This window comes from Balaenoptera musculus, chromosome 11 (assembly GCF_009873245.2).
Source record: "Balaenoptera musculus isolate JJ_BM4_2016_0621 chromosome 11, mBalMus1.pri.v3, whole genome shotgun sequence".
Classification (NCBI taxonomy): Eukaryota; Metazoa; Chordata; class Mammalia; order Artiodactyla; family Balaenopteridae; genus Balaenoptera; species Balaenoptera musculus.
In genome coordinates this window covers 4276720-4290111 of record NC_045795.1, presented here as the reverse complement: position 1 = coordinate 4290111, position 13392 = coordinate 4276720, and the positions used below count along the sequence as shown (strand labels likewise).

At 51.4% G+C, this 13392-nt stretch overlaps 1 protein-coding gene across 1 annotated transcript in view; it reads left to right on the top strand.

Moving 5' to 3' along the window:
• F13A1 (coagulation factor XIII A chain) overlaps positions 1-13392 on the top strand; it is a 142873-nt gene that overhangs the window by 116115 nt on the left and 13366 nt on the right. Inside the window, exons 12-13 of the mRNA XM_036867730.1 lie at positions 283-570; positions 5826-5986. Coding sequence (XP_036723625.1) covers positions 283-570; positions 5826-5986 — 449 coding nt within the window. The remainder of the gene's footprint in view (positions 1-282; positions 571-5825; positions 5987-13392) is intronic.

Genomic DNA, 13392 nt, shown 5'->3' with positions numbered 1-13392 from the left:
CCTTGAAACAGTGACCCTGGAAAAACAACCCTTGGAGCATGCGCTGTAGTAACCCCTGCTCAGATAGGCCGAACCCGGCAGCCGGGCAGGTCCTAACTCTCTGGGAACTTGATTTTGCAGAATGTATAACATGGGATGAGGATGACGCCTGCCCCAGAGGGAAGCCTGAGGCTTACAGAGGAAGCCCGGCAAGGCCAGCAAGCAGTGCCCCCAGCACACTGTTCATTAAGGTGACTTTCTCTCGGGTGGCTTGCATTGTCCTTATCTCTGCGCCTTTCCTAGGTCAAGAAGAAGAGAGGCTGGCCCTAGAAACTGCCCTGATGTACGGGGCTAAAAAGCCCCTCAGCACGGAGGGCGTCGTCAAATCGAGGTCTGATGTCCACATGAATTTTGAAGTGGAGAATGCCGTGCTGGGAAGAGACTTCAAGGTCACCATCACCTTCCGTAACAATGGCCCCACCCACTACACCATCACAGCCTATCTCTCGGGCAACATCACCTTCTACACCGGGGTCGCCAAGGCAGAATTCAAGAAAGAGACGTTTGATGTGACACTGGAGCCCTTGTCCTGTAAGTTAACGAGGGGTGGCTGTTCTCTCCAAGATGTGTCACCTGCTTCCTTGTCTGGCTCTGTGCTGACGCTCCCTAATAACTTCCTGTCAAAGTTAAAGCCCTGGCTCAGAGTCCAGGAGCAGGAACCACAGGGCAGGACCCACTTTTTCTAGAAAGGCCCCCACTTCCGTCTTTGTGACTCGTGCACAGACGTGAGCACTGAAATTTTCAAAGCTTAGAGCCCCACGAGTCGTGAACATTAAATGTCACTGAACCCCTTGCTACTTACAGGGTGGCCCAAGGATCTGAAGCGTCAGGACCCACTGGGCGCTGGTCAGAAATGCAGACTCTCAGGCCCCGCCCCAGCCCCAGGCATTTTAACAAGATCCCAGGGGGACCGGTGTGCACAGGAAAGTTGGTGAAGCTTGTGTCTCAGAAAGCAGGCCCACTGGCGGTACCCCTCTCCCAACTTAGGAACAGCTTTGGGGGGCCGCCCAGCAGGAACGGTGTGTTTGGCTTTACCATTTAGGGGGCGGGGAGATCTAAGCTCCGCAGGGTGAGCTGTCTGATGTACAGGGTCAGGAGAGCCCATCCTTGGGAGAGGAGACTCGACTTGAAGGAAGCAAATCCCCCTCGATTCAGTAGACTAGCCAACAATTAAGAAATCACCATGGTATTTGTTTTGGAAACTGGAAGATCTAGCACTTGGAAGAAAGATAATTCTTACAGAAATGCGTAGTCAGTATAAAGGACTCAAGAGAAAAAACAGTCATCACAGCTGTTTAGAACAGACAGACTCAGTGGAGTTAGAGGGCCTGAACCTTGGAATGAGACAAATTTGGATTTTAGCTGTGACTGTGTCACCTACTAGTTGTGTGTCCCTAGGCAAATTACTTAAGTAATCTGAGCTCATCTGCACGTGGGAACAATACTACCCACATCTCTGGGCTGTTGATTCACCGCCCCCCCCTACACACACACACCTTTATTTAATGCCTACAAGTCCAGGTATTATTTTGTGCTGGTGACACAGCAATGAGTTGCTTCTTGATGGTCTCCTGGGGGGAAGATGGGGGCTCCACAATAAACAATCAAACAAGTGAATACATATGGTTCTGCGTAGAATAGGAAAATACGAAGCAGGGTAAGGAAGACAGGGAGTGCCAGGGGTGGGGGAGTGGGGTTAGGGAAAGCCCCTCTGATAGGGTGACATTTAACAGAAATCTGACAGAAGGGAAGGAGTGAGCTTTCCAGCCAAAAAAAAAAAAAGTAAGTGCAAAGGCCCTGAGGCCAGAGCTCATGTGATGTGTTCAGTGAGCAGCAAGGAGACCAGAGTCAGGAGCAAAGGCATCCGGGGAGGCTGGTGGGTATAGACCAAGTAAAGACCTGGAGGCCCTTGTAAAGGTTTTGGCTATGATTCCTAGTGAGCTGCAGAGCCGTAAGACGGTGTTGAGCAGAAATGTGCCCTGGTCTAACTTGGGTTCTGAAAGATCACTCCGCTGCTGTGCTGAGAACAGAATATAGGCGAAGTGGAATTGAAGCTTAGAGACTAGTTAGGACGCTGTTGCAGTAGTCCCGTGAGAGATGGTGGTGAAGGTGAGGGAGGTGGTGACAGCTACCAGATCCGGGTGTTTTCTGAAGGTAGGGCCCTCGGGATTGGTTGACAGGTTGGATGGGTGGCGTGAGAGAAGGGGGATATGGAGGAAACTAAATGTGATAATATATGCGGAAGGCTTCCCGCAAGTAGGCTCCCCATAAATGCTAACTTCCAACGTGTTTACACTTTCGGAAACTGAGACCAGAAAGGTGAGTTGACGTGTTCAAGGCCACACATAGCAATTAGAGGCAAAGCAGGTACCAGAAGCCACATCTCATTCAGGCAGGTACAGTGAGCCAGCTCTGTGCATTCTTGGGCCCTAAGTAGGCCCGCCCCTTACTTGTGCCCCGTTGCCTGGGGTCCAGCTGCCCCTCACTCCCCTGGACAAGGAACTATATGCCATCCTTTTCCCACCGCACTAGAGTCCCATCTCTCAATCTCCTTCCCCTTCTCTCCATGATCCAATAAAAGCATGAGCTTACGTGAGTTAGCGGGCTAGAACGGCATGATATATTAGCCATCTCAGTCATCGATCTAGGGACATCGAAGCCTGACTCAGTATCAACACAACTCCCACGCACTCAGCCCACCCCAAGCCTTGTCCTGAATAATCTGAAGGGAGTTGAAGACTGTTTCTTGCTTTACCCTGCATGTACGTGGCACTAACTGCATGCAATAAATTGCATATAGCAACCTAAAATAAATTGCAATATATGGCAAAAAGCCACAGGATTCTAGACATCGATCAAGCAGGTCAAGGTACAATCCTAGGAGAGTCTGTTGCAAAGAAAGTTTTCCAAGTAGAACGAGAAGCGTATTTTCCAGATTGATGATTAAAGGGAATGTGTAGGCTAGAATCAGCTGGGAAGATCTGAATAACTTAAACCTCCCATACCTTCAAAGGTGCTATCGTTTCCACTTGGCTATATTTAGTTTTCTTTGCTCTTTGGAAAAGAGATGAAGCAGCTCCTGTCTGTGTCCCCCCTGGCTTTCCCCAGACACCGTAAATGGTATTGGCAGGGTCCCAGCTCCACCACTCAGAGAATGAAAATCTCTTCTTCTTCTTCTTCTTGCCACGTTTAATAAACTTTATCTAGAACAATTTCTTGTGCAGTGGTAAAACACAGCACTTACATAATGTACTATTTCAGGAGCCCTGTTCTCTTGGGCTCAGAAACACAGCCCAGTTTCTTTAGTGCCAAGATTTAGAGAATGTTCTACCTCCGAGAATGAAGAGTCCCAAGGCTGATGGGATCAAGGCAACGAAAGCCTCTGTAAAGATGTCAGGCGCATCTCGCCAACCTAAACAGCCCAGTGGTCAAACACGGCCCTCTAGAAATAGCCAGAGGATGTCCATTTTTTTTTATTATTATTACCGGAGGCAGCTAGCGGCAAAATGCATGTTCTTCAAGGCCTGTCACTTTGCCGCTCCATCTGGCCCCATCTGGCGAAGTGAAAACAGCCCCCATGTGCTCATCTGAGGTTGTCTCCAGTTGAGGGACAGAGCCTTAGTCTTCTGGACAATTCACTGCTCGGGGAGCCATGGAGGAAGCAAGGTCCAGGCTCAGTCCCAAAGAAGGCAACATGAGTGGGTCACCCAAAAAGGCAGAATTCGAGGGTCAAGGTCAAGGCAAGGTCTTCGATTCCAAAGGCCAGCTCTAAGTGGAATGGAACTGCCCTAGAAGTAGGCGGAGTTGCTGACTGCTTGTCTAGGGCGGACCAGTACATTCTAATAACTCTGCATGGCCCGTGGCCGTCTCTCAGCCTGGGTACCGCGAGCTTTCAGACTGGACAGTTGTTACGGGGTCTGTCCCGTGTGTTGTGGGATGTTTAGCTGCATCCTTGGCCTCTACCCGATAGATGCCGGTAACAACCTCCAGTTGTGACAACCAAAAGCATCTCCAGACATTACTAAATATCCCTCGGGGGCAAAATTGCACCCCGTTGACAACCACTGGTCTAGGATGACCATCCTTTCCATTTTGCCATCAATTTCCATTTTGCCAGGAATTGAGTGCATTCTGGGGTGCAAGATTTTCAGTTTCAAAACGGAGACCATCCTAAGCCCACCCAATTCTACCCTAACACCGCCCCATCTCCTGCTACAATCTCCTATCTCTGGGAGCCCCTCAAACTTGAATATGTACCATCTGAGCATTGTATTCAAATGCAGATCCTGATTCCCTAAGTGTGGGTGGGGTTAGAGAACAGGTGGCAGGCTCTTACAGGGCTGATCTGGGGGTGGGAAGGGTGGGTCCCCCTAGTGGTTGAGCCGTGCTTCTCAGCCCCGCTGCATGTAAGAGTCATCTGCAGAATTTTAAAACAAAGCCTGGGTCCCAGCCGCCAAGATTCTGATTGAATTGACCTGGGGTGGGATCCAACAGGGCAGGTTTTTAAATGTCGCTAAATGATTGTGAGGTAAAGCCAAGACTGGGCGGTCACAGCACCTACTCATCCATGCAGAGACCTTGAGGCAGATGGTAGGCACGGCCTGATGAGCTGTCGTCTGGGAGCCCAAAAGGCAGGAGGCCTCCCTGTGCCCTGGAGTTCACCCCACAGGGTCTTCCGTCCTGGGTCCTGGACGGCCGCTCGTGAGGGAGGGCTAAAACGAACCACCCTCTGCACTTGAAACTATCAACCTTGGGAATTGTTTCCTTCAATAACTTCCACCAGAAGGAGGAATCTTTGGCCAAAGGCAGACACTGAGCAGGGAAGCCGTGGTGGAGACATTCGATTCCATGCAGGGGGGATGGAGGCGTGACCACACAACACTGGCGCCTGGCTCTGCCCAGGCCCGGGCTCGGCCTGCAGGAGAACTGCCCTTTGCCCTTAAGAATCGTGGGCTCTGGGAAATGAGAGTGAGAGAAATTGGGCAGTGCAGCCAAACAGAACCTCACGGCTGCGGTCAGAGACGCAAGACAGGATTCCCGTCCTCAGCCCGGATGGTGAGCAGAGTGGGGCCTGGACCACTCCCCACCCTCCACCTGTCATCCTCACTGGCTCGTCCCCAGCACCTAAATGCTCACGTTGTCGGTGCCTTGAGATCACAGAGGTCTTTTAAGTTGCAAATAGCAGAAGGGGTGGGAGAGAGTTGCATGCCTACAGTGAAAACTGGTTTCAACCGCTTCTTTCTCTTAAATAGAAAAATCAAGGCAGATTGGTACAGTGCAAGCTGGAGAGAAAGTGTGGAGCAAAGGAATCAAGGAAAAGGTTCAGGTCGTTGACAGCTTTGCTCGAGCGTGGCCCCTGGCCTGCGTGAGATGTTTCTTATCACAGGAGGGCACACGGCACGGTGGCCGTGGACGTCACTGCCCCACATCTGTCGCCTTGGGACTGTTTCTGCCTCAATCCAAGCAGCCACAGCTAAAACCCCTTGGTCCTTGATTTAAAACCTCTTTGTCACGTTGCATTTTACAAGAGCAAAAGCACTGTTGGGGAAAACTTGCCACGTTTTCTCTAGGAAGACTTTACTGAATGTGAAATTTCCAGCACATTCTTTACCCCAGAAGCCGGAGAGCTTCTTGTCCCTGATGGGCTCTGTGTTCCACTCGCCCTCACCTGTGTGTGTTCTCGGTGGAGACTGTGCTGTCGTGGAAAAGATGGGGCCCTCAGGGAAGGGTGAAGCAGCTCCTATCCCGGGTCCTGACATGGCCATGTTTGTTTTTCCTCCCGCCAGTCAAGAAAGAGGAGATGCTGATCCAAGCGGGCGAATACATGGGCCAGCTGCTGGAGCAGGCGTTCCTGCACTTCTTTGTCACAGCCCGTGTCAATGAGACCAAGGATGTTCTGGCTAAGCAGAAGTCCATTGTGCTGACAATCCCCAAGGTCATCATCAAGGTCAGTTTTAGCATCTCAGATGAGGGAGAAAGGCAAGGTTGTTAGTGTTTAGGAATATGTGTCTGTGTGTGTGTGAAAGTGTGTCCTGCTCCAAAAAAAAAAAGGAACTAGGATCCTCCTGTTCTTTGAAAGAAGTAAACCACCCTATATACAGACATGCACATATAACACGTTTCTCTCCTCTCCAGATTTAAATATATAGATGTGGCTGCAGATATAAATATAACCTGGGGGTATAAACACGCTTGTGGAGGAAGACAGAGATGTGTAAAGGATACAGATACTTGGAACTCAGTGTCTCCAGAATAAAGTAGGTCAGGCATGGCATCGAACAGAAGCCGCCTGGATCCCCTCCCACCTGCGTTTCGGATTGTACTGTTGTCCATGAAGCTATCACTGTATACAGTAGAATGCACAAACCGAAATGTCAGCGTGATGATCATGACTTGTCATGTGTGTATACGCCTGGCAACCACCAGCCAGAGGCAGACACAGAGGATTTGTAACATCCAACACCCCAGAAATCTCCCTCACGCCTTTTGCAGTCCATCATTCTCTCCTCTGTCACCGAGACAACCATTGCTCTGACCTCTATCAACGGAGGGCCTTTTTTGCCCGTTTGGCTAGTAGTTTTAACGTTGTCTCCCCATTTGCCGCAAGAACTCTCTGTCCAAATGGCTCAAAGGCACTTGGCAGTGGAGAGGTGAGCATGGGTGAAAGGGGAAGGCAAATATGGCAGCCTGTCTGCCCCCACTTCTCAGGACCACTGGCAGCATCTGTAGCTACATCCCCAAGACACCTCCTGCCCTGGGGGCAGAAACCCAGGCCTCCATCAGGGTTCTTGGGGTGTGACATCTCATGTCAGCCTTATCCAGGGCTTGGAGACCTTTCCAAGTGATTGAGTGATTAGCACAGACCTGAAGGTGCATTCCTCTAAAGTGGTGGATAAATCAAAGTTTTAGAGGCACTCATATTTTAAAGCCTCTAGAGGTGGGGTGTTGGCAATGAGCAGGCAGGGAGCAGTAGGCCTTGTGTCTCTTCTGAATCGTTTGCTGAGAATCACTTGTAAAGCTAATAATGTTGCGTAGCATTCAAACTGGCAGCCTTCACTGGGTCCAGTGCCGTGTGGACGGCCCTTGAGGGCTACTGTACGATGAGTCCCACCAGGCCGACATGTAGGGCCCCGGAGGAAGAGAACCCCAGGCCCTCCTTTTCTAGGAAGGCTTGAATCTTCACGCCTCCTTGGTTCTTTCACCCCGGTCACCTGCTACAGGCCCATCACAGCACCTCCTGCACAAGAGGCCTTAAGAGACAGCATAGAAGTGAGGGGTGCAGGTCTGCAGGCAGAACAGGGAAGAATGCAGAACAGAGAAGTGGTACTGGGGTTCCTGCAGGGGAGCCGCCATTCCCCTGAGCATAAGGTGCTGGTGCCCTGACCGGGGCAGCCTGCCCACCCGCCACGTGGCAGCTGCCCTCGTGGCGGGCTCTCCTGGGACACACGCGGTGCCGCGCAGGCCTCTCCCGGAGGCTGGGGGAGGCCTCCTTTCCCGCTCCCATCAGGAGCTCCGCCTCGGAACCCTTCCCGCCAGAGGCAAGGCCCACACGCTCACCTAATTATGAACTGACAGCTTGTCCCCGTGAAGGGCTCAGCAGAGAGCTGTCCCCAGCTGGGAAGTGCTCCAACCCCAGCGTAAAATAGAATTTAATTGCACGGCTGGCAATAAACTGGATGAACACAGGAAACTGATAACTTTCATCTTTTAGACCTCATTAACTGAAGGATTATTGACTAGTCATCTTCCGAGTTTACTCAGAGAGCAGTTTAACTCCCCACGGGCAGAACCCAAATCCCTTCTCCTGCGGCTCAAGTGACCTGAACGGGAAGGGTGTACTTTACAAAGAGCTGTGTGGGTTTTTTTGTTTTGTTTTGTGTTGTTTTTCAATTTCCATAAGGGTGTCAAAAAGGCGGTTCTTAGAGGTAATGCATTTAGAGGGTAGGGCCGTTTGACCAGGACTCCAGCAGGAGAGAGATGGAAATTCTGGCCTCCGTTCAGGTCCAGGAGTGCTCAGGAAAGCAGGCAGGCGCATTCTCACAGAAGCGGTCGCTTAACCACTAACCTCATGAACTGTATTAGCCCCAAGGGCAGACTAAATCCGAGGCGGGGCAAAGGTGTTCCTGGGTAAAGCCCCTCATACCCTGAAAGCCACCCAGGTGTCCCTGAGCTGTGAGAGGCCCCAATTCCAGAAACTGGCTAATGCACTGGCGACCAGGATCCTAGTTAGTCTACTCGAGGCGTGGGGTACGGACGGCGGGTACCCAGACGGCAGGTATCCTGAAAGCGACTGCCGGGGGAGAGAGGACACAGACAAAAGGAGGAGCGGGGAAGGGAGGAGGGGAGGGGAGGCGAAAATAAATATACATTGAAACAAATGTTACCCAGGAGACCTCAGGGCGGGAGTCAAATAAACTGCATAAACAGGAGTTGGAGAAGAAGCTAAATGCAGTGAAAGTACAAACGCACCGTGGCTCAGAGGTCCAGACCACGTGGGACACATGTCCCCAGGTTCTAAGAAAACGCTAGAACCCTTGGTCTATCTCTTTGAGCCTGGGACAGGCCCACAGCTTACAGAAACTCCCAAGGTCATCATGATGAAGGCACAGGATGAGGGGGTGTGAGAGACAAGGGTCAGGAAGGCAGGATCCCCCCCCCCACCCCGAGGCAGGAGGAGGGGTGAGACCGGCACACAGTGCTGGCAATGACAGTAGCTCTGAGTACTGAGGTCTCTGCTGTTATGCTTCTCCTGTACTATCTTATTTAATCCTCATTTCCACCCTACGAGGTGGGCTTTATTGTACCCATTTTACAGATGAGAAATCTGAGAGGCCCAGAGAGGGCAGTGCCCTGTAGCATGGTGGTCAAAACACAGGCTCTGGGACCAAACTATCTGAACTCCAAGCCTGTTTCCTCAACACACTAGCTGTGTAACCCTGGACGCATCAATTACTGTCTCTTAGCTCCTGTTCTCTCAGCTGTTTAACAGAGACGATGGCAAGTCTTACTTCATAGAGCTGTCGTGAGTGTAAAACGAACTAGTGGGTACCTAATGCCTCGCTCGCGGTCAACGCCGAGTATGTGTTGCTTGTTGGTATTGCCCTTGTTACTGCTCACAAGCCACTTGCCTGTGGTCACCTGCCTGATAAGGGAGGGAAGGAAGCTTCTAACCCAGGTCTTACTGATTTGGAAGCTTGTACAGGTAACGGCTCGGCTGTGTTGCTCTCACACTGGAACTTTCACCAGAATAGAAGATGGTGACTGCATTTACCCAATGGCCTGGTGTTTCCAGGGAGGAGAGATCACAGGAGTTGGAGTGGAGTGGGGTGTCAAGGATTAAGGCTGTAGAACCATAGGTGATCCTTGGTGAGCGGATAACATTCAGCCGGTAGAGATGGATGGAGGGACCACTCCAGACGCTAGGAAAAAAAACACATAAGCGAGGGTGGGTGTGGGGAGCAGCTGGAAGCCGCCGCGGCGGGAGTGCAGGCTGGAAGCAGGTGACTAGTGAAGAGAGACCGAGCAAGGCAGCCTGGGGCCACTTTGAGGTGAGGCTACAAGGTTTGGATGAGAGCTTCCTAACTCATCTGTGGACAGGGGGGCTTCAGTGGAGATTCTAGAGCATGAATGTAACATCATGGTCAACTCCGACCTCCCAGGAGTCGGAACCTCTTGCCTTTCTCCCTTCTCTTCAAAGCCTTTGCCCAAAGCACTGTCTCCTGGGAGACCCAGCTCAGCCTTGGGGCTGGAGCTGCCTGAGGGCTAGTTTGCAGCTTTTCTTACCCAGCTCCCTTTCTAGAGCAAATAGACACCAACCTGGACCACGATGGGGCCCACCTGTCTGGGTCCACATCACCGTCAACCAAAGCAGTTAGGCCAGTGGACACGTCCTTACATCCTAAGGACCCAGTCTTGCCCTGCATTCGTCCCCGTGAGCACAGATATCGAAAGTGGGTTAAATTGTGCTCCCAGTTGACTGTTCCCGGCACCCACCATGCATGAGTCACACAGTGTGATCCTCATGTGGAAAACGGCAGGGAGAGACAGTCATTAAACTTTAATGAGCACACATCTCTTTTCCCAGGCTATCAAAATATTTTGATGAGAAAAGTCTATTTTATTAAAGTCAGACATAGAATTTGTCTCTGCCTTCCCACGTGTTGATTGTTGTTAAGAGGCTTTAAGTCAGGAAAAGATTCTTCGGCATTTTGATGTTTAAGGCACGGCTATTTGGGGGAGGGGATGGGGGCAACAGAGGGAATTCAGCTGGTCTGCCGGCTAGAGGCTGGTTTGCAGGAGTCGTGGTGCGTGTCATGGGGGCAGCGTGCCGGTGGGTTCCTCCCGGTCTCGGGGAGCAGTGAAGCTTTCACAGTTTTCACGTCCTCACCCAAGTCAACTGGAGCAGGAACACCGGGGTGGGGGGAACCCTTACAGCCCCTTCCGTAGAGCAGCGCCCAGCACAGGGGCTTGGATGGCTGGATCCGGACATGCCGGGTTCCTAATTCTACCTGGGCTGCTCTGGGCTAATTCTTCAACATCTCAGATGCAGAATGGGTCCAGTAATATTGCTGACCTTGTTGGGTTGCTGGGAGGGCTAATAGAAATAATCCTCGTAAAGAGCTTAACATGGTACCTCGATCACAGTAAGTACGTGATGAAGACCAGCGTCCGTCAGCTTCCATCACCCGGGGTAGCCGCCACCAAGTCTCCTGTCCTCTTTCTCCCTTTCCTTCTTCCTCTCCTCCTCCTCCTTCTTTCTCCTCTCTCTCTCTCTCTCTCTCACACACATCCTCTCTCTCTGAACTTCCCTGTCCCTTTTTGCAAAATAACACCCTCATAATACTAGTCCCATTATTAACTGCAATCATATATAAAACACAAAGTTGTTCAGGACTAGATCTGGGCCGTTCCTGAGAATGCTTAGCCCCTGCCAGGACCGGGGGGTTACTGGTTAGTGTCACCTCCCTCCCCCCCGAGTCCCCTCTGTGCCGGGGATTCTCTAGTCAAGCCCCTGGGACTTGCTCAGGGCAGGAACGGCCCTCCGGCCAATGCTCACCTGGTGGCGTTGAAACCGACCCCTGGGTGTTGAGCACGTGCATTGTTCCCTGTGGGAGCCTCCTGAGAGGGGGGCCGGTCCCGAAGAGCCTGGAGGAGACTCGGGGGAGAGAGGAGAGGTGGTCACACGTTCCCCCATGACCTCCTTTCAGTATCTGGGAAAACCATTCCCAGTGCCATTTAAGACAGCTCGGGTCCCACCGCATCTTTAGTATTATCATGTAGGACAGTCCTGTGGCCTTTTCAGAACATCATGAGACACCAATAGAACTCATTCTCTCCTATGAATGAGGAACAATTTTGCTAGGAAAAAAATAAAACCACTTTCTATGTACGTGATTTTAAAAAGTTACAGCCATGAACAAACCATAAACCAACAGGTGCCCCTAGATTTAAAAAAAAACAAAAAATCTTTTAAACATTTAAAATAAGAACAGTTGACTGTTTCCAAGATTTTTTTCACGCGCATTTTAACGCGCCTCCCTGCTTCCGCCACCCCCAGGTTGTGCACCGTCCACACAAGTGCAGGAATCATCCTGGAGTGGCGTTAACACGATTTCAACATGCGTTTGCTCGTTACTTATCTATGCTGTTGGCTAAAAGAATTTTTCGGTATTTCTTCATCCCGATGTTTAGTCACTCACTCACTTATTTAATCATTCAACAAAGAGTTATTTGGTGCCCACTCTGTAAGTAAATTGTAGCAAATGCTTTAAAAATTATCAGAGGATAACTCAGTATTGAAAATATTTTTATTGACTTTTTCTTTGAAATGGGGAAAGGCTGCTAATTTGCCTTTCAGCAGGGACCTCCCCCGGTCAGCTCCAAGGACACAGCTGCTCTATTCTCACATGTCACCCACCACGGCCTCACAGCTTGGGGCACTCCTCTTGTACCGGACAGTGTAGCCAGGGCCTAGGAAAGGGGGTAATTCCTAGACATCAACCAGCAGAATGTCCTCCCGGCACTCTGGGCCTGAAGCAGTGAGGAGAAGGCAGGTCACAGGGGGAAGGTCCCTGCTGACCCCCCGGGTGATGGCTTCCTCTGGGTGGCTCCACTCCAGACCAAATCCGACACCTGTGGGAGCTGTGCCCACACAGTAGACAATGAAGGGACCAAACTGAGCCCACTCACCACTCACCCAGCCACGCAGCCTGGCAGGACGCTGCGTCCACTGGAAAAGGGGCTCCCTTTCCTAACTAGCACAGATGCACCGGCGCTGGCTCCACGCCCAGGTCGCTTCTGAATCAAGACACTGTCTTGGTTTTTCTTAACCACCACTGTACCGCTGTGTTCTAACTGGAGCCGACCCCTCACCTGAGGTCAAGTGTAAAATCATCTTCGTCCCTCTTCTGCCCGTGTCCGTGGAGGCCCCTGTTTTAACCAGAGAAGAGCAAGGCCAGCAGGGTTGCTGGGGCGGATGCTGGGCCCTGCTCCTCCAACATCCCAGTTCATGTGTTGTTTTACTTTTTAACCGGAGGACAGGTTAAAACTGGGGAACCACCTGAGGCATAGCGAGCGTCCCCAAATGCTTGACAGTCACCAGGTACGTTGTGAGACTTAACTGCAGTTTCACTGCATTCTGTGAGAGCCTAAATATCTGAAGCTTTCCATCAAGGCAGAAAATGAAAACAAAACTCTGTGTTCTAATTATCCTGAACCCCAACCCCTAAACCATTTCTCCTGCCATGTTTCCCACTGAGCATGTTTCTCCCTCCTGGCCTCCCGTGGGTCCTCCGTGACTCTGACACGTGTTCCAGTCACCAGGACGCACCCCTGCCGTGTCCACAGCCTTTCAGTGGGAGGCTGGAGCAGGGCACGGGGGGTGGGCTTCTCCACGTCTCTTTAGAAAGTGTCAGTGGAGGCTGCCAGCTTCTCTCCTTTGTGCTTCTCGGCTCCAGCACCTGAGAACCCGAATCCACATCACTCCCCACGAGGGAACTTGAGGCTGAGGAAGTTCTCCTGGTCACCCTGGCAGCACTGTCTCCCTTCAAACCTCCATGGCATTTAGAGTCAATAATTGCGATGGTGCAGATGCTCTGCCAGATCACTTCACATACGATATCACATTGAATATTCCCAAGAACCTCATAAGAAACTGAGGCCCAGAGAGTTCAAGTGATTGGCCCGAGGACACACAGCAGTGGTCCCTGGTCTTCAGACCCTGAGTCCAGCATGCTTTCCCCTCAGCGTCCCCCAACCATGGTCACTGTCTTCGTCCCGGCCACCACAGTGGTGCCCTCAGCACCATCTGTGGAGAAAATCAAAGTCTGTCTGTGAGGTCCCATCATGAGGCTC